Source organism: Pteropus vampyrus, unplaced genomic scaffold (genome assembly GCF_000151845.1).
Source record: "Pteropus vampyrus isolate Shadow unplaced genomic scaffold, Pvam_2.0 Scaffold56, whole genome shotgun sequence".
Lineage (NCBI taxonomy): Eukaryota > Metazoa > Chordata > Mammalia > Chiroptera > Pteropodidae > Pteropus > Pteropus vampyrus.
In genome coordinates this window covers 1,042,328-1,064,042 of record NW_011888837.1, presented here as the reverse complement: position 1 = coordinate 1,064,042, position 21,715 = coordinate 1,042,328, and the positions used below count along the sequence as shown (strand labels likewise).

General features: G+C 34.9%; 1 protein-coding gene across 1 annotated transcript in view; it reads right to left on the bottom strand.

The window, feature by feature from the left end:
• The window catches only part of SLC4A4 (solute carrier family 4 member 4), a 273,776-nt gene that overhangs the window by 15,047 nt on the left and 237,014 nt on the right, over positions 1 to 21,715 (bottom strand). The window contains exons 18-20 of the mRNA XM_011360616.1: positions 8,940 to 9,118; positions 7,755 to 7,827; positions 968 to 1,036 (exon numbers count right to left, since the gene is read on the bottom strand). Coding sequence (XP_011358918.1) covers positions 968 to 1,036; positions 7,755 to 7,827; positions 8,940 to 9,118 — 321 coding nt within the window. The remainder of the gene's footprint in view (positions 1 to 967; positions 1,037 to 7,754; positions 7,828 to 8,939; positions 9,119 to 21,715) is intronic.

Below are 21,715 nucleotides of genomic sequence, written 5' to 3'. Positions count from 1 at the left end.
GTCCTATCTCTGAAGAACCACCTTGTGTTTTGTAACAAATATCCAAATGGTGAAGAATTCTGTTCAATGGACCTAAATAAGGAAAAATAAAATAGCTTTTTCTCTTTTGGAGAGTCTGGCCACTTGCCTAGCTCTATCTGATTCTAAAAACAAATTAATCTAAATTCAATAAATGAAAGCAAGGACTATTATGAAGGGGTTTAAATAAATTCTTACGATGTTCAGAGAACATGCAGTCTTTTCCCATTAAAATATCACTAAGTGCTAAATAAGGCTACAATTAACAAGGTGCCAGAAAGCAGAAGTACTTCCAGTTTCCTGGTGCGAATTAAATTAAACCTCAACTGAAAGACAAGGTCCCTTACAAAGTTTTCCCTAATGATTTTTTTAAAAGGGGGCTAGTTTTACCCAAGTTGTGAATAGCTGAAGATTTCAACAAAAGTAGCATATAAATCACACTGACTTTATTCTTTTATTTGTTGAAAACTTTTGATCATTGATCTTAGCCATGTGAAAAGCAAATCAAATAAGAATAGCCTGATCTTAGTATAGAATAAAAGCAAATGGATAAATAGTATCTTGACAAGTACACTAAAAGGGTTAGATTTCCTTTTCGAGATCAAAAAAAAAAAAGAAAGAAAGAAAGAAAAAGAAAAAGAAAAAAAGAAAGAAAGGGAAGGAGAAAAGAAGTAAAGTAGAAGGAAGGAAAGTCATAGTTCTCTTACCTTCCTGGTCAAATGACCTTTAACATCCTATTTTAAGAATGGGTACGTATGATAACATTTGTTAACACAGCTAACTTTGTTAAATCAGGAAATGAAAAGCAGGTAAACAGCGGAGAAAGTAGAAAATAAATGCACTTTAAAAACTTAGAAAATAATTAGCAATTTTCTTTGAAGATCTACTACTGGACTAGCCTTACTACTAGAAAAACAGGAGTATACTTAGGTTGATATGAAACACTTACCTGGACACCATTAAGGGATGCTACCCCCATATACAGGAACACGCCATAGAGTACAGGCATGGGAATAAACTAGAAAAGAAAAAAAAAATGGAGCAAGGTTTTAAAACAATAATGATAATAATAACAGTAACGGAGGATAGTTTAATTAAAATTATTGAATGGCATTGGTTAATAAAATCAAATAGGTTTTAAGTGTATAATTCAATACTATATCATACATATATTGCATTGTGTGTTCACCACCCAAAGTTAAATTTTCTTCTGTCACCGATATTTGACCCCTTTTACCCCTACCTATCTCCCTTCCACCCCCTTCCCTCTGGTAACCACCAATCCAGTGTCTGTGTCCATGAGCAGGATAGTTTAAATAGAAGCTAAATCTGAAACTAAAAGATAGGACATAATAATATAGTGATTGCAAATTAGTGTGCTTTACTCATCGTTGATAAACTTCTAAACCTTTCGTACTAGAAATAAATGAAAGAGGGTGAAGACTTTCAATTTTCATTTGATGCCTGTTGGCATTTTTTTTTTTTTATAATGGGCATGTATGGCCTTAATAATAACTTTGTTTTTTAATGGGGAAAAACATTTGTTTCCCTTTCCCCTCAAAAGAAATGACTATGTAAACCAGATACTTGGAGGGACTGTGAGGTAGAGAGGTAGAGTCATCTCACTCCTGAGACCAAGTTCTTTTCCCAACAGTCTGGTGACTTCTTTCCTTAATAATTTTCACCAAATGATCTATCAATATGGTGTTTAAATGTTTCCTTTAATTAAGAAAACATCAAAAGACTATCCTCTTTCTTCCTCTCAGGAATATTAATAAAACTAACTAATGAGAACACTGCTTGAAAGGACCATCGAGCATCTGGAAGCTATTAATTATACACACGGATTAATATACAACTTTAAAAACTGAATTAGCACATTTCATGTCTTAATTAGCAAAAACGTTCTTTACATTAATACAAGGTGTTTTAACAATGGCAAGTTCCAATATGACTGATGTTCATAAGTTTTATCTGTTCCTAGACCTTTGAAATGTCCCTGGTATCGCAGAAACTAAGCAAATCAAGAAACACTGTTTCTGAGAAGTATTCTGTCTGAACTACAAAAGGTTCTCATGCTTGTATTTTGAAAAAAAGTTCAACTAATTTCAGGAGTTTTCAAAGATAAAATACTAAACCGCAATCAAGTCCAATCTTACCAAATCTACATAAAGAAAGCTATTGTAGCCAGAAAACAGTATGACTTTAGAGTAATATTTAAAGAATTAATGCCTTGTATTAAGTAAAGCACAATTTCTATCAGTCTTTCCTTGTGATTACCTAAAGCAGTTCGGTATCTGAGACCCTTCAGCCACTACTAGGGAAACGGTAAATTCCGAAATGTCACAACATTCTCCAATTGTTATTGGTTAGCTATAGAAATTATTAACTTTATATGAAATAAATATACTTATTTATATAAAACATCACATATTTCTAAAAAAAACAATTTTAACATATGTAATTTAATCTTGAATTCAGGGAAAAATAAGCGACATTGAATGTTGAAGGAGGTAGGAGGGATGATTTAAGTAGTGAAGAAGCCATGTTTGCTGTAATTGCCAACAGTCACCACAAAGAGGTGAACACATCACGTTCAAGTCATTTGAGTTCTGACATGTATCTTTATTTCCTTTCCAATGTGCATGTTTCCATTCATTATGATTCCTCTGTACAAATTTACCAAAAAATAAAAGTAAAACTAATGAAGGGACCATTTTATAGCTTTGACTCACTTCTTAATTTTTTGAATATTTTTTTACAGGTAATGGCACTTCCTTTTTTCCTTAATATAGGAAGATTTCCTTCTTGTAATTTTATTTTTAATTTTTTGGGAAGAAAAGAAAGGAGGAAGAGGGAAAAGAGAAGTATAGTTTATGGGAAACTAGTTAGAAACCCTGCAACAGAGTTTTCAATCTATGTAAAGTGATTTCTTGGCTTGAAAGAAAAGAACCACAAATCCAAGCCTAATCTCCATCCCTCACCTAAGCTTGGCCAATATTTTCTCTAAGGTACTTCTAACACCAAAGTGAGTAAAAGTTGTTCCTTGGTGCCCAGGTCTATTATCTCTGAACTTATGATGACAGATGTCACTGAATCTACCATAAAATAAAATCAGAAGTCAACATTAACTCAGAATGGCATGGAAAATAGGTAGGAAAATAGCTTTAGATATGAAGATGTTTTTTAAAAATATTCTTTGGTGAAAAGGAAAGTGTATATAAAAGAAAGGCTGTTAATTAGATTTTTGGCCAACTTCAATGTGATACAAATTCGTATGAAACTCACTATTTTCCTTATGATAATGCAGTATCTCAATAAATACTTTCTAGTTTAGAAATCTTGGTAAAATTTAAAAGAATAACTGGGTTGGAGGATACATTTTATTGGATTTGGTTCATGAGTCACATCAGAAGGTCAACCTTTAAAAATTCATCACAATAGAAATATCTCAAAAGAAGTAAAAAAAAAAAAAAAAAAGAATGGGATTTCCAGTTAAAATAATATAACATACATAGTAATAGCACGTAGACATTTTTCCAAAGTGAGACAGGAGAAATTAAAACATAAAAAACACAAAGTATACGATATTCGCAGGCATATCAAGAATTGCCAAATGATAAAATTATACAAAGAGAATTATATAAATCATCAACAAGCTCAGGAAGCCAAAAATATAATTATAAATAAATATTATAATGCTTTTAATAAATATTAAAAATGGAAAAATTAAGTGCTTGATCCTATAACCAGATAGAATTATGAAAATAAGATAAAGTCAATGAAGATGAACATATTTAGACCATGTCACTGAATTTTTCAAATTGTGGTAACTGTCATTCTGGTGTTTTTCACTTATCCTTCTTTTGACTCTGATAGTGTTAGATTATTCCCACAAGAAAAAATGGGAACTACTACTAGATTCACCACCACCACCATCATTATCATCTTCTTCATCATCATTATCATTTCTCTTTGCTTCCCTGTTAATGAGCAGAGTGTGTGACATATTGTAGGTCAACCAATGTTTGTCAAATACAAATTAAATGCTATCCTCTACATTGTAGAACACTAAACAAATCTGGAAGATAAAGTTTGACCACTCCTCATGTTAAACTAATTCAAGCAAAGGGAACAAAAGTAGCAGTGAGTTTTACAAGATCTTTATTTCTTTATGTTCATTAGAAGAATGAAAAAAGCTCAAGGAACTATCTTCATCTTTTTGCTGCTCTTTTATTCTCTCCAAGTCTCTCATACAAAACACTAGCTTAACAGGCAAATATTTCCACTATAGAAACACAGATCCAAACCGTTTCACCGGCTTGGGAAGCCAGTTATGCCAGTTTCCCAACAGTTCTGTGTTGAATCAGTGGTGAGATTTGAGGCATGTAAGACTGTAGGTGGCTAAGGTCAAGGAGTATACTTGTGAACTTAAACCTAGTACACTACGATTCCCTATTCCACATTAAACTTGTGAGGGAGGTAGGGAGTTGGGAGAGAAGGTGTTGAGCCATTTCAATTTAAAAGTAAAAGTCACACATCTCTATTGCTCTCATTTATTTGAGCCGCCTTTTAAGGTAAACTCTTAAGTAAGACCATTCTTTAAAGTTGTCATCTGTTTCTTTAAAACAGTGTACAAAGCCACAAGTTGGGGGGAAAAGGATTCCCATCTGCAACATGAACCCTAATATCCTTTTCTGTGTGAATTTTGAGGTTAATTGTTAATCTTGACTTTTAATTCTAACTTTAGACTTAGTTGTAACTTAGGTTTTAGTTTAACTATACCCTTAACAACTGCTTCTTCCTGTACTTACTTTTCAAATGAGCTACAAGGGTTTGGTGGTAAATGCATAATACCTTAGCAAACGTTAATGATAAAAAGGACACACAATCTAAAATGAGGTGACTTTATCAGATATGGTTCCTGAGGTAAGGAATATCCTTAATTACTAAAGGAAAGAATCACAGTAGTAAATGCTGGACTAGTTAATTCTTGTTTTTAAATCTAGCTTTCCCACAATATGTAGGACACTATATTAACAAAACAACTTCACATTCCACTTTTTGAGCAAAACCTTGCCTAACAAATATGTTTGCTGGACTGCCTTTTTCACTGATTCCTACAATGACTCTTTGCATTGACCTGAAGTTGCAAGGTATAAATGGCCACAAAAATGGACACTAGCAACAGAATGTGGCTGAATCAAAGTATGAATTACATAAGGAAAGTCAAAGGAAAAGCAAGCTCGTCCTCATGGATCCCTCACATCTCTCTCTCTTTCCTCTGTATTCTAATCTGCTCCTGTAGCTACTAAAGTACTTTGCATATCACGGGCAAAAAGAATCATTGTAAAAGAAAGAACAAAAGGTCTTTTAGCTTTAATTCCTCTGCAGTCATATTTGGGTGCAGGATGAGAAAATAGTTAAGAAGAGGCGTTGTTAAAAATGTGAGTCTGCATCTCTTCCTAAAAATAGCAATTTATACAGTATCTGTTCTCTGTGTCCCTTTGGAATCATACATGATTAGTCAGCTGACAGATTCTCCAAGATTAAGGCCAATTTGCTGTAACAACTAAAAAAAACCTTTTAAACACATCTGACTTTTTAAAATTAGGAATTTATATTGTATTAAGGAAAATAAATAACATAAAATAAAGGAGAAGAAGGGTGGGGGATGATGAGTAAATTTGAACTGAGGGAAAGACCCCTATTATCCCTTACTAGTGGCTAAGCACAGAGATCCCATGAAAGAAACTGCATGTGTCATTCGAGCCCACCTCTAGGGAACTCAGGGGCAAATTCATTCCCAGTAGAGCTACCCACAACATGGGGTCATAACTGCCTGCAATGACCTCTCTAAAAATGAATCTCTCCAGATGAGGTCCCACTGCGTATGTGGTAAAAATCTGTCATTAGATATTTCTACCATCTGATGTGCTCGTCTGTTTGTGGGGCAACAGAAGAACATAAAGCATTTCAGTAGTGGACGTGATGCTATGAAACACACAACTTCAACCCCACCTCACAACTCACAGTGTCCTGGCAAAAGCAACAACAGATTTCCCTCTGTCCCCGCAGAACATTACAATCTGTAGTCTTTTAAGGTTCTCTCTACGTAACCAGAAATGACTTCTTTGAGATTATTTTTAATTTTACTACCCCACATGTTACATGAGATATATATTCCTTCGTGATCACAGTCAGAAGGGAATTAAATCAGTTAACTGACATTGTGGAAACCAAGGATGAAAATGAATACTTAAATCTTTTAACTGTTTACCAGGTATTCTGTGCATAATGTTTGCATTAATCTAAATTCCCTGAAGGTAAAGTCAGTTTTATCTATAGATTAAGAAATTATAGGTCCGTTTTCCTCAAATTCGTCTGATGGGCAATTGACATATAAATGTGCTAACGAGAGAAATGGAGAGCTTTTGCTTTTCACTATCTGTCCTTCTGTATTGTTTGAATTCTTTACGAGAGTGTACTGCTCCATTACTTGTATAATCAAGCATTTTAAAAACCTTAAAAATTAGAATTTTTTAAAAATAAAATTTTTCAGAGAAAAATTTGGAAAGGTATTCTTAACAGTGGTTGTTCAGAGTTCTTAGGTATATAGGTGATTTTCATGCTTTGCATTGTGGTGCAAAGCATTAAGATACAAAAAATATCAATAACTGCCTAGTAATGTTTATATAATAGAAAAAGAAAAAGAAAATGCTTATGTCGCAAAAGAAAACTGGGAGCTTCATGACATGTATATACTAATCTGTTTTAGTCCAATTTCTGCTTTTAAATAGACTTCCACGTATTAATCTATTCAGGCAGATATTCACCCCATTAAACTTACACATTGTCTCCAAACTTTCTAAATAAACTACCATATCATTTTTCTTCCCTCAAAAGTTTAATTCTAAGTTTTCTAATTATAAATCAGTAATATTACTCTATTCATCTTTTCTGAATATTAGGCCTTCCTAATCAAAGAAAACAGAAACACAGTCAGCAATAATTAAGAATAGGAGAAAAATTACAAAGTAATCATCCTGAGTCACTCATGTTATCCAGGAGTTTAATATGGAGAGGAGGGGGGTACAGGATTTAGGAACAAGTAAATGGAAAGTGATACGAAGAAAGGATGTAAGAAGACTAGTGGGAAAAAACACAAATGGTCAGATGTAAAAACAGTCATGGGGATGTAAAGTACAGCATAGAGAATATAGTCAGTAATATTGTAATAACTATGTATGGTATCATATGGGTACTAGATTTATCAGGATGATCACTTAGTAAGTGATATAAATGTCTAATCAGTATGTTGTACACCTGAAACTAGTATAATATTGTATGTCAACTTTAATTGCAAAATAAAATAAATTACTTAAGAAATACTTTTTAAATGTGGGGTGGAGGGGAGACCAGTTAGATTGAACTTGCAATTTTTATAAGTCAAAAAGTTTGAGCATTGATAATTTAATATGGTTCAACCAAATAACTGTAAAGAATAAGGAGGAGGAGGAGGAGGAGGAGGAGGAGGAGAAGAATGGGAGTAAAGGGATGAGAAGGAAATCAATAAATGTTTTTTAAAGTCCTCATTCTATTTGACATCTGCTTCAATATGTTAATAGAACTGATGAGAATCCTACAGCTATCTCATAAAGAATTCTACTCTTCACACATTCAATATCTGTCAATGTTCTGGGAATGAGGAAGAGGTGAGTATTGCACATATTTACCTTCAAGATGGGAGCCATAAAGACTGACAGACCAGTCAGAATAAACACAAGGGTTCCAGTGACTCTTTGTTCCCTGAAACCAAATCAAAAGATTACCACCTCTTGTTTTCATAAACACACTCTGTCTTTCTACCTTCTAAAACAGCAAAGGTGTTGATATCAGATGTAATTAATACTTCAAGAACAGCATATAAGCTCAATATAACTATAAAATTCTCTTATTTTATTATATGCAATACGTAATTTGAATTCATCCAGAAAAAACTGATTCTGCTAAATTCTTTGCTCCTTTTAGAATCAAGAAAGAAAAAAATCACTTGCTCTTGGTCCATCAATTACTGGCCTCTTTGAAGCCCTTATTTTTTAAACAACTTAAACTGTTGTGTAATTATACCTTCTTTCACAGGAGACAGATAATACATTGTCTCGCATTCTAATTAATAAATAACTCAGGGAAATTTCATAAGTGCAATAAATCCCATCGGTCTAATTTCCAAATCTAAGACAACAAAAGTACTTTTTAACAAATATAATTCCCATACAACACCCCCTCCCCTGGCCCTCAAGAAAGAATCACCCACTGTTGTGGCGTGGGAAATGATGGCTCTGTCATATGAGCTATTCACCCAAGCACTTAGTAGCAGCATTTGCTGCAAAAACTATGCAACAGCATATAAAGGTCTTGTACAGCCCTTCATGGTGACCCAAATTTAACAGCTGGAGGTCAAAGTTTCTCAATGCTTATGGGGACAGAAAATGAACTAGAAAATAAGAAATTTTTTCCCTTCATAGAACCTTAAAATCATAAGCAGACTCAAGAGTTTTAGGAAGTCTCAATAGAGCTGAAAGATTAACGGGTCTGGCTTTTATATGTGATTGTGATAGACTAAGCACCACAGCACCAAAAGGACATGCATGTTGAAGAAAATGAATGGCCTGCTTGCATTTTCACATTGTAGCATTCAGCCTTTCATTAATTTAAGGAATTTATGTATCATAAGAAATGTACTCAAAGAATTATTTGAGGACTCTCTGATGAAAAATTTAGTCCTTTCTAGAACAGCAAGTACAGGAATAAATTATCACCAGCCCTTTCCCCTCCATATCTGCCTATGTCCTTATGATTGGCACATGAATGTGTGCATGATGTGTTTTATAAAGCCATTTTCCTCTGACTTAACATACCTCACTCCGAGAAACTTTGGTTGTTCTCCGGGTGCAGAAGTCTCTGTCTCCATCTTCAAACTGTCGATGTGAGCAATGGAAATGACAGTAGCAGCCACGTACCATGGAAGAGCCATAAAGGAGCACACCACCATGAGGACAGCCACCCAAAAGAGATCCAGGTGATACCCAGCTCCTTTCTGTAGAAAGAGGTAACGAAACCATGTGGATAAAATACTCATAATGCTATCTAGTCATATTTCCAGATTTTCCAGATGAGAATTAAGATTACTAAAAGAAACCAACTTACTTTACATGATAAAAAATATCCACTAGTAGGTTAGCTCCTCCAGTGAGGGGACTTTATCATCCTCACATTATTTGCCCTAGCAATTAACACAAAGTGGCCACATGACACCTCTTCTAGCTTGATTTATTACAGCTTACTTATTATTTGTTTAGTGCATTCAATTTTGTAATCAGAACAATGGAGATATACGTCTACTTTGAAGAGTTATTTGGACTAATCAATGAAGTAACAGGCAAAACGTCTCGTAGGAACTTAAATGGTAGTGGTTGTTACAAAGTAAAGCTCAACAATGGTCATAGTAGCAATCATAATATTGGTTGCTGTTAACCTAAGTATGATAAGCACCTTAAAAGCAGGCTCTATGCCTTCTCTGCTTGACTATTTAGCAGTACGCTGTTCACCTAGACAGTACTCAGCATATGTAGACTAAAGATCTGAAAGCAACCTTCAGAACTAATGTGGAAGACCATTTCTCACCTCTCATAGTATATGAAAATAACTTTATAATCTATTAAACATTATCATTAAGGTAATTAATACTCCCCCTCATCAGAATAGACTGATTTCAAATATTGCCCAATGGTCACAATAACATTTACTGACTGGAAGAGCAGACAATTATAACAAAAGCTCTGGCTCTTTTACTCACTAAATAAATACTGTTAAATGTGCATGCAGTGTTATTTTACGGTTATATTTCTCTGCTCTGTTTGCAAAGAAATCAAACGCTAAATACCCCTATGGAGCCTGAGAAAACAGAGCAGTCCATTTTCACAGCATGAAAGCAGCAGTGCCAAGAGTCAGAATATGACCAATCCAAGGGAATAGAGACATTGACTTTAAGAAATGAGAATGAGATTTACACTAGGAACCCAGTGACTGTTTTGGTTCAGATCCTGTTACAGTTAGTCAGAACACTTCTCTCTTCTCACTGAAATGCCGAGATTTCACTCTTGGCTCACACACATGGGTCTAATCATGCATGGTCTCAGAGAACTCATCACAGGCAAGGGTAGCTGACACAAGAAAGAAAAGCAGATATTACCAGTCCAGGTTTGACTAAGAACAAAAATCTCCTTGGGAGACAAAGTGATTAATATATATTCATAAAACCAGTTCATTTCAGTATAAGTGGTCTGAAAATAAAGCTTAGGTAAGGAGGTAGGGTAAGGTAGCAGCATACTGCTAAGGTAGGGGAAAAAAGGAAAAAGGCAGGGATGGCTGAATTAAACACATTCGATAGTGACTAATGAGGTTAATATCGTGATATATCTTTCATTCATTCAACAAACACTGACTACCAATTTACTAATAGGCATAGTCCTAGGCATTGGTGACACACTTGCGAATAAAACAGACAAAAATTCCTGCACTCATGGAGTTTCCATTCTACTGGAGGAGATAATAAACAACATAAATAAATAAACTACACAGTATCTTATACAGTAATAAGGAGAACTGTAAGAACTTGGGCTTGTACACTGAGTGCAATGGGAAGCCATTGGAGAGTTTTAAATGAACGAGTGACATGGTTTGCTTATGTTCTAAACACTATGGCTGCCGCATTAAGAACAGACTGAAGAGGGTCAAGGACAGTAAGGCCAGTCAGGAGGTTACTGCCCTAATCCATGTAAGAGATTGTGATAGTTAGAACTAGAGTGGTAGCAGTAAAGATGGCAAAAGTGGTTGGATTCTGATTATACCTAAGGTGGAGCCTACAGAATTTGTTTGTTCCTGCCTGTGGTTGTGTCATATGACCTTATTTCAGGCCATTCAGGATCTGGCCTCTGTTCACATCTGCAACATCTTCTTTCACTTCTCCCCTTGCTTGGATCCCTTGCTATGATCACTTTCAACCACATTCAATTCCTCAGCTATGTCTTACTAATGCTCTTTGTGTCTTTGTCCATACAACATTCCCTACTTGGAATAACCTCTACTCTGCCTTCTTCTTCCCTTGGCTCAGTCCCACTCATCCTTAAAACTTAAATCAGCCTTTGTCTTTTCTAGTAGTTTTTACAGTCCAAGTAAGATAGTTGAAGCCAGTAAGGTTAGGTCTTCTTCTTTATGTTCCCCTATCTATCACTTTACTCTTTCCTCTATCATAGCACTCAACACACTGTTTTGAAGTCGTATGTGTATTTATCTGTCTTTGACATTAGACTACAAGTAACAGTAGGACCTTGACTTTATCCTGAATACCTTAGGAGACTTCATGATACATAGTCAGTTCTCAATTAATGTTTATTAAAAATGAATGACAAATAGAATATATACATTCTTCTGAATGACAACTATAAACTCTTAATTAGCCATATAAAAAAAATTAAAACTTTGTTAATTGGTAGAAATGTGAATTATTGGTGGGGGGGAGTAGGGTGGATAAAAGCTAAAACTATCATGTAGTTTTAAGCCCTATTTAGACTAAATTACTCAAGACCATATTAGAGGTACAAACATGGTAATTAATGGGCAGGATCCTCAAATGTGGTCACCAAGGAAACTGTAATAACTGAAAGATGTCCACACTGACCAGATCAATGGGCCAAAAGAATAGTTGTTGCAGAAAAAGTCACACATGTTACCCTAAGCTATCTCAATGCTTCCTTAAACTATTTCAGCTAAAAGAAGTTTGAGTTAAATATTCTAGAGACCAGCAAAAAGGGGCCACATAATACCAAAGAGGCTAGAATGAGGACTGTAGAAAGTATAATAAATAAAAAGGTAACTGCAAAAACACCAGAATATATAAAAGTTCTGAGACAAAGTAATTATAGACATACAATTATTCTGTGCCTCAAAAGCCTTCAAAAAGTCTTCCTTTTCCTCAACCACAGAGACTTCTTGATGCTCTTAAGAGAAAAGGAAAATCATCAGTGCGACCCGAAGGCCTTGCCTGGTCTGCCTTTATATAGTTCCCTCTCCAGACTCAACTCTCTTTCTCTCTCATGGCAGCTACAGTGGATTATTTTGGACATTCGTTCTTGTCAGGTTACCTCCTCTGGTAAAGCCTGTGCATATGCAGTGATTCCTGTGCCCTACTGGAGCACTCGTCCTACCCAGTCTCATTTAGCTAATTCCTACTAATGCTTTAGATCTCAGTATGTCACTGCCTTGGGGAACTCTTTGCACCTCCCTAGGTCAAACCCTCTCTTAGAGACTCTTAAAACACCATTGCCCCTCCTTCACAGCACCAGACACATTTGCAATATCACATTTTGTATGATTTCTTGAATGCAATGGGGCTCCAGGAAGACAATGACCACGTGTTTCTTTTCACCATTGAAAAGAAAGCACCTGGCACAGTGCCCAACAGAGCTGACACTCTAAATAAATGTTCATTGGATAAATGAACGAATGTTAATTCATTTGTTCAATGGCACTCTCCAGACCTTAGAAGTAAAACTACAAATAATACACAGTCCTTGCCCTCAAGTGGTTTACTGTGTAGTGAGAGCTGGACAAATCAACAGGCTTTCACAATACCACAGTGTTACAGGCAGGTCTACAATGGAGGTAAGCTCAGGGTGTCATAGGAGCACCCAGAAGGGGTACCCAAATCAGCCCAAAATCAGAGACGGTTTACATAGGAGGTGGTATTTAAGCTAAGTCCTAAAATGTGAGCCATAACTACCAACTGGGAGATGAGTTATGAGGAAGCAGTAGGAAAAAAAAACAGTAAATGAGCTGCCATTCTGAGAAAATGAAATAGTTGGTGCATAGGAGAAAATGGGAGAGGTAGGAAATAAGGTGAGAAAAGTTAAAAACTTTGGTATTTTGTTAAAAGCTTTGGAAATTTTTACCATAAAAGTAATGGGAAGCCACTGAAGGTTTTTAAGCAGGCAAGTGATATGATCAGATTTCTGTTTTGAAAAATGGCTCTGTCAGTTATAGAGGATATACTATAGATGGTCAGGATTAGAGGCAGAGAGAACAGTCATGGGAACACTCCCATAATCCACGTTTGAGATAATGTAGCTTGAACTGAAGTCACAGCAATGGGAAAGACAATGGACAAACGGGAGAGATTTTAAGAAGATTCGGTCTAAAGAGGGAAAAGCAATGAATTTATTGTGCCAAATTTCAATGTTCAAGGCTTACAATGTCGAGTACAGTGTCTGACATATGGTAAATACTGGAAACATATCTGTTGAACAGAACTGCGAAAGAAATGCTAAAAAATTCATGGTGTCCCAACTATTCCCGTAAAGGTCCTGGAACCCAAATGGTTATATTAGAGTTGGTCCTGCAAATTAAACCTATACATATGAAAACAAGCCACTCTTAAGATGTCTCTTTTAGGCAAAGTTATTGAATAACTTGATATAAATGGAATGAAAATGTTCAAATATTGGTACATCTTTGGAAATAATACTCTAAGAAATAAATAAAACAGCATTTTTTTTCAAATAACATGATGGTCTTTTGTTCCTTACCCTTCTTCCCCAGTGCCTCTGCCTTTTTCAGAGCAGCCCCTTGACCACTCCTTCCTCTTACTTCCACTCTTGCACCCCTCCCATCCATCATTATTATTATCAAAGTAAGTATCTAAAATGCAGCTCTGATGCCATCCATCCAGGCTGAAATACTGAAAGAGCAGGGGAGGCCAGTGCAAGATGATCGGGCCAAGCAGGACAAAGAAGGTAATGATGAGCCTGGCTTCTCAGGCTAAGGCTCCCCACTCTGCCTGTGATGGGACCCTCAAGGACTCCTGAACTTTTACCATTCCCTAAATGTGCTTTGTACATTCTTCACCACTCTTCAAACCAGCACTCTGTTTCTATGGCTTGATATTTGTTTAAATCCATCCTTTCCCTTCAAGGTGCAACTCAAATTCACCCACTTCCTTCACACACCCAGCAAACCTCATCTCTTAATGCCAATCTCATCATAGAAATCCCTGCTTTACTATTGTTACAAGCCACTCTACTCACAGAATTATCTTTTTTAAAATATCAATCATTACCTGGCACCTCCCTGCTCAAAAACCTCCAGTGGATTCCTGTTTCGTTCAGAATAAAACTTGAACACTGTAAAATCATCTATAAAATTCTATGTCAGTGTTTCTTCTCAGAACTATTTTGTCCCCCACAGGACATTTGGCAATGTCTGGATATATTTTTGGTTGTAACCAACTTGGGGGAAAGGATGCAACTGGCAGCTAGTGGATAGGGGCCAGAGATGCTGCTAAATAGTCTACAATACACTGCACAGTCGCCACCAACAAGGAAGTAATCAAAATATCAGTAAGGCCGAGGTTGAAAACCTTTGTTTTATGTGATCTGGCCCCACTCCCTTTGACCTCACCTTCAATCACTAATTCCCCCATTTTCTAGTCATGCCCACCTGCTATCTGTTCCTCAACATACCACACTCCTTCTCACCCTGAGATCTTTGCATTTTCTCATGTTTTTACTTGGAAAACTATTATTTAATAAACACTCATTGAATACCTATTCTATGTTAGGCCTTGCGTTAGATAAAACAGTAAGACAAGACACCTGTCCTTAAGGGGTTTATAGATGATTAGTTGAAGACAGACGTAGAAGCAAATAATTAATTTTATGTGCAAGATACAAAGCACAAAGAAATACAAGGTCAATTCCAACCTTGGTAGTAGAGATGGGTGGTGAATAGAAAACATCCACTAAACTCTTTCAGGGAAGAGACTATAACTTAGAACAATTTTTATCTTCAATATCTAGTATGAGTGTTCCGTACATAGCGAGGACTCAATAAATGCTTGAAAGGTTAAATAAGTCCTTTAAAGTTTAAAAAAGTCCCTGTCTTCACGAATATAAATCCAAAGGATGTTCTACTTTCTGAAACTAATAGTCTAACGTTTACATCTGGAAATAGATGGTAACGAAAGGGTCAGGAGCAGTGCACACACATGCAGATACAGAATAAACATTCATGCTAGGTCTCCCCCGTGACTCAGACAATAAGCTGGTGGGCACACCACGAATCATGACATAGTTCTTCCTACCAAGGGGTTCGCAATAGGATGAGGGGACTTTGATCTGTATACAAATTACAATGCAATGTAAATAGACATTCAAAGAAGTCTGCAAAAGACACCCCAAAGTACAGAGGATAAAGTGTTTAACGATGTTTAGAGTGAACCCAGAAAAACTTGCTGCAGCAGTAACATGTAAACAGGGCTTTGAATTACATAAGCACTCACTGTAAGAACTGGAGACGGGTTGCCACGTTTTTCAGTTATCACCCATCTAGCATAGCACAACAACTCTGAGAACCGTGTGACCCAAGACAGCAAAATTCTTCAATGTGTTTTTACCAAGTCTACCATGTGGAAATTATTGTGATGGGCTACATGACAGCTGAAAAGAAGATTAAAATGTGGCCCTTGCCTTAAAAACGTTTTGGTCCAGAAAAGGAGATAAGGTTATTACACAGAATAAGTACCACAAGAGATATCATGTGACCAGTGCCACAGAGTAATACAAATTTACTAAGAGCAAAAACAAGAATAATAGAAATTATATTAGGAATGAAGACTACACTGACAAATTTTTGTATTTGGAGGATCTTAAAGGATGGGGAGGGTTTTGGTGACTGATAATCATCGAGGACTGGAGAGGAGAGTTAAGAGTAAACAGTATAAGAAAGCCAATAATTCATTTGACCAAAGTATTGTATAGTATATAGAGAGAATCATTTTAAATTTAGATTGAGATCATATCGCAAAGAAATCTGAATCCCAGGCTAAGGCAAATGGACATTCTTTATGGAGCAAAGATTTAGAGGCCAAGGTGTAAAGGTTTAGAAATATAGGACTAACATATAAAGACAACGCTTTGAAAAAAATTACTGCTTTTGGAATGAAGCAGGAGAGACTGGTTATTAACTCATGGCTAAACTGGTAGAATTGTCTAGACGTGAAATAAAAGAACCAGATCATGGGTTATGAGAGCAGAAATAAAAATGAAAATTAAAAGTGAGTCAAATTTTAGAGTTATCCAAGAAAATGCACTCAAATCAAGGGTTTTACTACAGAAGTTATTAGAAAAAAATTTATTGCTGCAACCACCTAAAATCTATGTTTATACATCCATCTTAAACTATTTTTCCCTTCTATACACTTAGAATCATTTTCCATGTGAGAAGTATCCCTTGCTTTGCAAAATGACATTCAGATACTCTTCCGTCGCTGCAATGACTCAGAGAATGACCTTGGAGAAGTCATGACCTTGCTGAACCTGGTTTGATTTTGAGTGCTCTGCAAGGATAATGTGGGTCATAACTAACCAAAATGATGGCCAAAAAAAGCCAAGTGCCTTAGAGTTTCTACATCAATACAGAGCTGTTCAGCAGAGTGGAAAGGTGGATCCCATCCCAAACAGAGCAGTCGGCCAGCCAAGGCCACTTGACATGGAGCCAAAGCAAATGCCACCCAAAAACATGCTGCTTTTAATATCACAATGCCTCCATCTCTCTCTGTTTCAGGTCTATTTTAAATCAATTTCATGCCAGTCAGAGCCCTTTATAATTTTAGACAGAATCTCCAATTTTCACATTCCACAGTCTCCTTTCCTAACAAAATGTGAACAAAACAATATCCAGAGTGAAAAGCCTTTAATTCACAATGATATCTCCACTGGTATCATTAGATTTGTATCAGAAGACTGACACTTATTCTGTAACTATTGTTATTCAAAGGAATGATTTCAAATAAGTAATTCCAAAAGTGATGAAAACTTATTTTTTATATACTTAATTCCCATTTTAAGAGATAAAAGCTAATATCCTTAGATTTTCTAATATTTTCTACAGGGAATAGGAGAATAAAATCTATATTTTTATCAAGCCTAAATTTGCTAAATTCAAAATTCTGAATTTTATTAATAAGAAAAATTAATAAGCAAAAAAATAATAGGTATTTACCTTCAAAGACACAGAGCAAATCTGGCTGACTATATAACAAAACTAAGAATACCTTTCCAATTTTTTCTCAGAATAAAATAGATTAGTCAACATCCATTTCCAGCCTTTCAAACGAAATCAACGCTGAAACCTTTCCCAGTATAGAACATCTAAAAATGCTCAATGAAATACAGAAAATATCTTTTAGCAATCCTGCTATATCTGTCAGAAAGTAAGAGAAACAGCTAGACACAAAAAACAATGGCAACAAGAGAGAGTAAATCTATAGGGTCAGTAAGTCCTGGAGCCTGGGCCTGCCCTGAGAGATCAGGCAAATTCTTGGGGCATAAGGCCTGAATTAGAATGACCATCTGAACTCTAGGGACAGGAGATAAATCCTAAAGACATAGGGAAAAGAGTACAGATGGGAGACAGCTCCTGAAATAAAAGTAAGATACTCTAAACTCAGCATACTGGGTTGGTCAACTAGGGAAAAACAAACAAAACAAAAAACACCCTATAGAGAAAGCCAGTAGGGATATATGCCCTTCTTGGCCTTACCACTAGAGGTAATGCCATAAGAAAAGAAAAAAATAATCTCTAAAGATATTCCTAACCATAAACCGTCAATTGGGTTTGGGGCTGAAATTCACATTACCTCTGTGGTTTGGCAAACCTTTTGCCAAAAATGTAGTATACATTCCTGTCCTCCCCACCCTCAAAAAATATAGATGTAGATATAAAATGTTAAAACTATACTTCATCAGAGTCTAGATCCAATGACCAATTATAGAAAGTATAGAAGACAAAAAAAAAAAAAAAAATCCCTAAACGACACCACAGGGAAGCAAGCACTAAGATCCAGATTATGACAAATTCTTTAGTACAAATGTGGCAGATTTTATTTCCAAAAATGGCTGGAAAAATAATCCTATCCCACATATTTTTCTACAATGTAAAGTTGCCATTCCTTCCTCAAATAGTGGAGTCCTTCTTCACGCCCTTGAACAGAGGCTGGCCCTATGACTATATTGACCAATCAACTGCAGCAAAATAAAGAAATAAAGCTGCCAAACTGGTGATTGCTAGATGGGAGGGAATTGGGGGGCTGAGTGAAAAAGGTGGAGGTATTAAGAAGTGCAAATTGGTAGTTACAAAATAATCACGAGGATGTGAAGTACAGTGTAGGGAACATAGTCAATAATATTGTAGTAACTATGGGGCCAGCTGGGTACTAGGCTAATCTGGAGGATCACTTGGTAAATTATATAAATGTCTAACCACTATGCTGTACACCTGAAACTAATAAAAAATATTAAATGTCAACTCTAATTGAAAGAAAAATGTCATTAAAATAAAAGAAGTAAAGCTGTGCCAGTTGCAAGTATAACTGTGAAATGGCCTAGCATCTTCCACTACTTAATTCTTGGAAGTGAGCTGCCATGGAACAAGTGCAAATAACCCAAGATTGGTATGTTGAAAGAAGCCTAAGCCACATGGAAAAGTTCTGAACAATGAGATGCCATGTGGTGAGAGAGAAAGGAGAGGGAGAGATATAGACAGACAGACACACCAAAGAATATTAAGGTATTAGATATGCCAGACATGTGAGTGAGTGAAGAAGCAATCTTGGACAATCAAGCCCACCCAACCCTTCAGATGACACTGGCCCAGCCATTCTCTAACTGCCACTGCAGGAGAGGACTCAGGCAAGAAGCATCCATCTGAGCCCTGTTAACCCCCCCAAAAAAACATGAGAGATGATAATAAATTATTATTTTAAGTCTTTAAGTTTTCAGGTGGCTTATTATATAGTAAAAGATAAGCAGAAAGACAATTTGGTTATCCTCAAGAAACTATAAGAGAAAAGAGATTGATAGAGGGGAAAATCTTTGGACTAAAAGTTTATAAAAGATTTAAAATAATATTGTTTAATCTTATTTGGATCCTGATTTAAACAAATAAATTATGTTTAAAGTTTATTATCTATATGGCACATTCATAAATTTAAATATTGACTAGATATTTGATGATATTAAGGAATTTAACTTCTTTTAGACTGATAACGGTATTGTAGTCATGATTTTAAAAAGAGAGCTTATCTTTAGAAATATATATTCTCTAAGTTATAGATATTATGAAATGTCTTTGAAGCATGTGCATAGAAAGATTAACTCACAGCTTTAAAAAAATAAAAACGCTAAATACATGAGGAGAAAAGACAACAGGAGTAAGACTAAACAAAGAAAATAAAGTTCAGAATCAAACCTGCAAATATAACATATATAAAAATAACAAATAAATGAGTGTATGGAAGAATAATAAAGAAGTTAGGGACTATCAAAATTGAACAAGAAGATTTAGAAAAGAAAAAATAGAACTTCTAAATCTATGAAAAAGTATAATCGTTGAAAGGAAAGTTTTAATGGACTGGTTTGGTAGTAGAACAAAACCAAGAGAAGAAAGAATTAAGGGTAGAGAGGGAGGGGGAGGGGGAGGGGAAGGGGGTGGAATTTCACCCTTCTGGAATTCCAAGTAGAATTTTATTGTAACATTCCAGAAGGGTGTATTAGAGATTGAAAGAGTCAAAGTCTTATAAAATTCCATAATTGGTAAAAGACAGGAAGATTCAAGAAGACAATAGTCTAATATATAATAAAAAGGAATCTATGCTTATACAAGTTATGGTGACACTCCAGAATAAAGACCAAAAAAGATGATAAAAATATCCAAAAGAAAAGAATATTACTTACAAAGGAATGAGAATTATACTGACAGTTCACTTTTATGGTTAGAAATATAGAAAATAGCTCCCAAGTGAAAAAAAATAGCTTTCAATCTAAAATTATGTATCCAGAGAAACTACCTTTTAAGAATGAGAGTGAAACAAAAACATTTCCAGACAAACACAAATGAGAGCGTTTGCCACCCAAAGATCTTCATACGAGAAAAAAATTAAAGTCTGGTAAATTCTGCTTAAGAGCAATAACTCAGTCTTAAAGAAAAATATTCCAAAAAGGAAGGCCAGAAATGCAAAAAAAAAAAAAAAGAAAGAAAGAAAGAAAGCAAAGAGAATGGTAAACTTGTACATAATTCTAAGAAATACTGACCAGGTCTAATTAATTAGATTTTAAAATTCAGATAGCAATAAAATCTAGGTAATAACAGTATATGATTCAGAAAAAAAATATAAAAACTGAAGCATTCTTTATTCCTTAGCATTATTCAGAAGGGTAAAATACTAACTTTAGAACTTAAATATGCATTTTAAAATATACAATACAATCACTAAAAGATTAAGTGTATAACTTCCAAAGTAATAGAATAAAAAGAACAAAGAAATAAGAACAAAACTGCATCAACCTAAAAGAGGACAAAATTGGAAAATAAAAAAGAAAGAACCGAGAAATTTAGACAAATAGAAAGCAAAAATGTGGTAAAAATTAATTCAAATCTATCAATCAACAGCATCAATTTAAATGAATTAAATACTTTAGTTAAAAGCACAGAATGTAAAATAAAATTTTTAAGTGTCCAGCTATGTGTTATTTACAGAGACACAAGACACAGAGTATACAGAACATAAGGGAATAGAAAATATACATATCAGACAAGTGAAAATTAAAAGTTACTACAGCTTTATTAGTATAAAATGAGCTTGAAGGCAAAAAGCATTACTAGAAATAGAGAGTCACATAAAAAGTTCAATTCACAAAAAAGATAAACTAAATATAAATGTGAATGTACTTAACAACATGGCTTCAAAACAAAGCAAATATTAACAAAAAAAGATATACTACGGAAAATGAATATAGTAAAAAATTGCTTCTTTGATAAAATACAATTAACAATAGTACAATTAACAATATTACAACTAACGAACCTCAGGCTAAATTGATCAAGGAAAATAAAAAGCACAAATCAATAAAACTAGAAATTTAAAGGGAAAAATAATAGATTTGGATTAGAAAAATAACAAGATAGTAAACAACATGTCAACAAATTTGAAAATATGGAGGAAATTAGAAAAAATATAGAAAAGTATAAGTTACTGAAATAGGAAAATAGAAATTCCGAATATTTTATAACCATCAAAACCGTTTGATCATCAATTTTACAAGTTCCACACAGAAACTTCCTAGCTAGTTTAGAAGCATGTCTGACTATTCAAAGAAAAGATAATTGGCACGTTGCACACAATAAAGAGAATATTATATTCTATCTTATAGAATAGAAGTAGAATAGGAGGAGAAACACTCCGTAGCTGATTTTATAAGAACAGTATATTCCTGACACCAAAATCAAATGGAGACACTATAAGAAAAGAAAATTGCAGGCCAACGTCATTCTTAGAGATACAAAAATTCCCTGTCCTCGAACCCCCAAATATATGCAAACCAAATTCAACTATGTATAAAAAAAACACTACATTCTACCAGGTTGCAAGGTTTGTTCGACAACAGAAAATCTATTAATATAACTCACCACATCAATCGATTAAAGAAGAAAACCCACATTTTTATCTAATAATTTCAGAAAGGGCATTTGTCATTGTCTACATTAAGGACAACTACCACATTAAAATCAGATGTAAGATGAC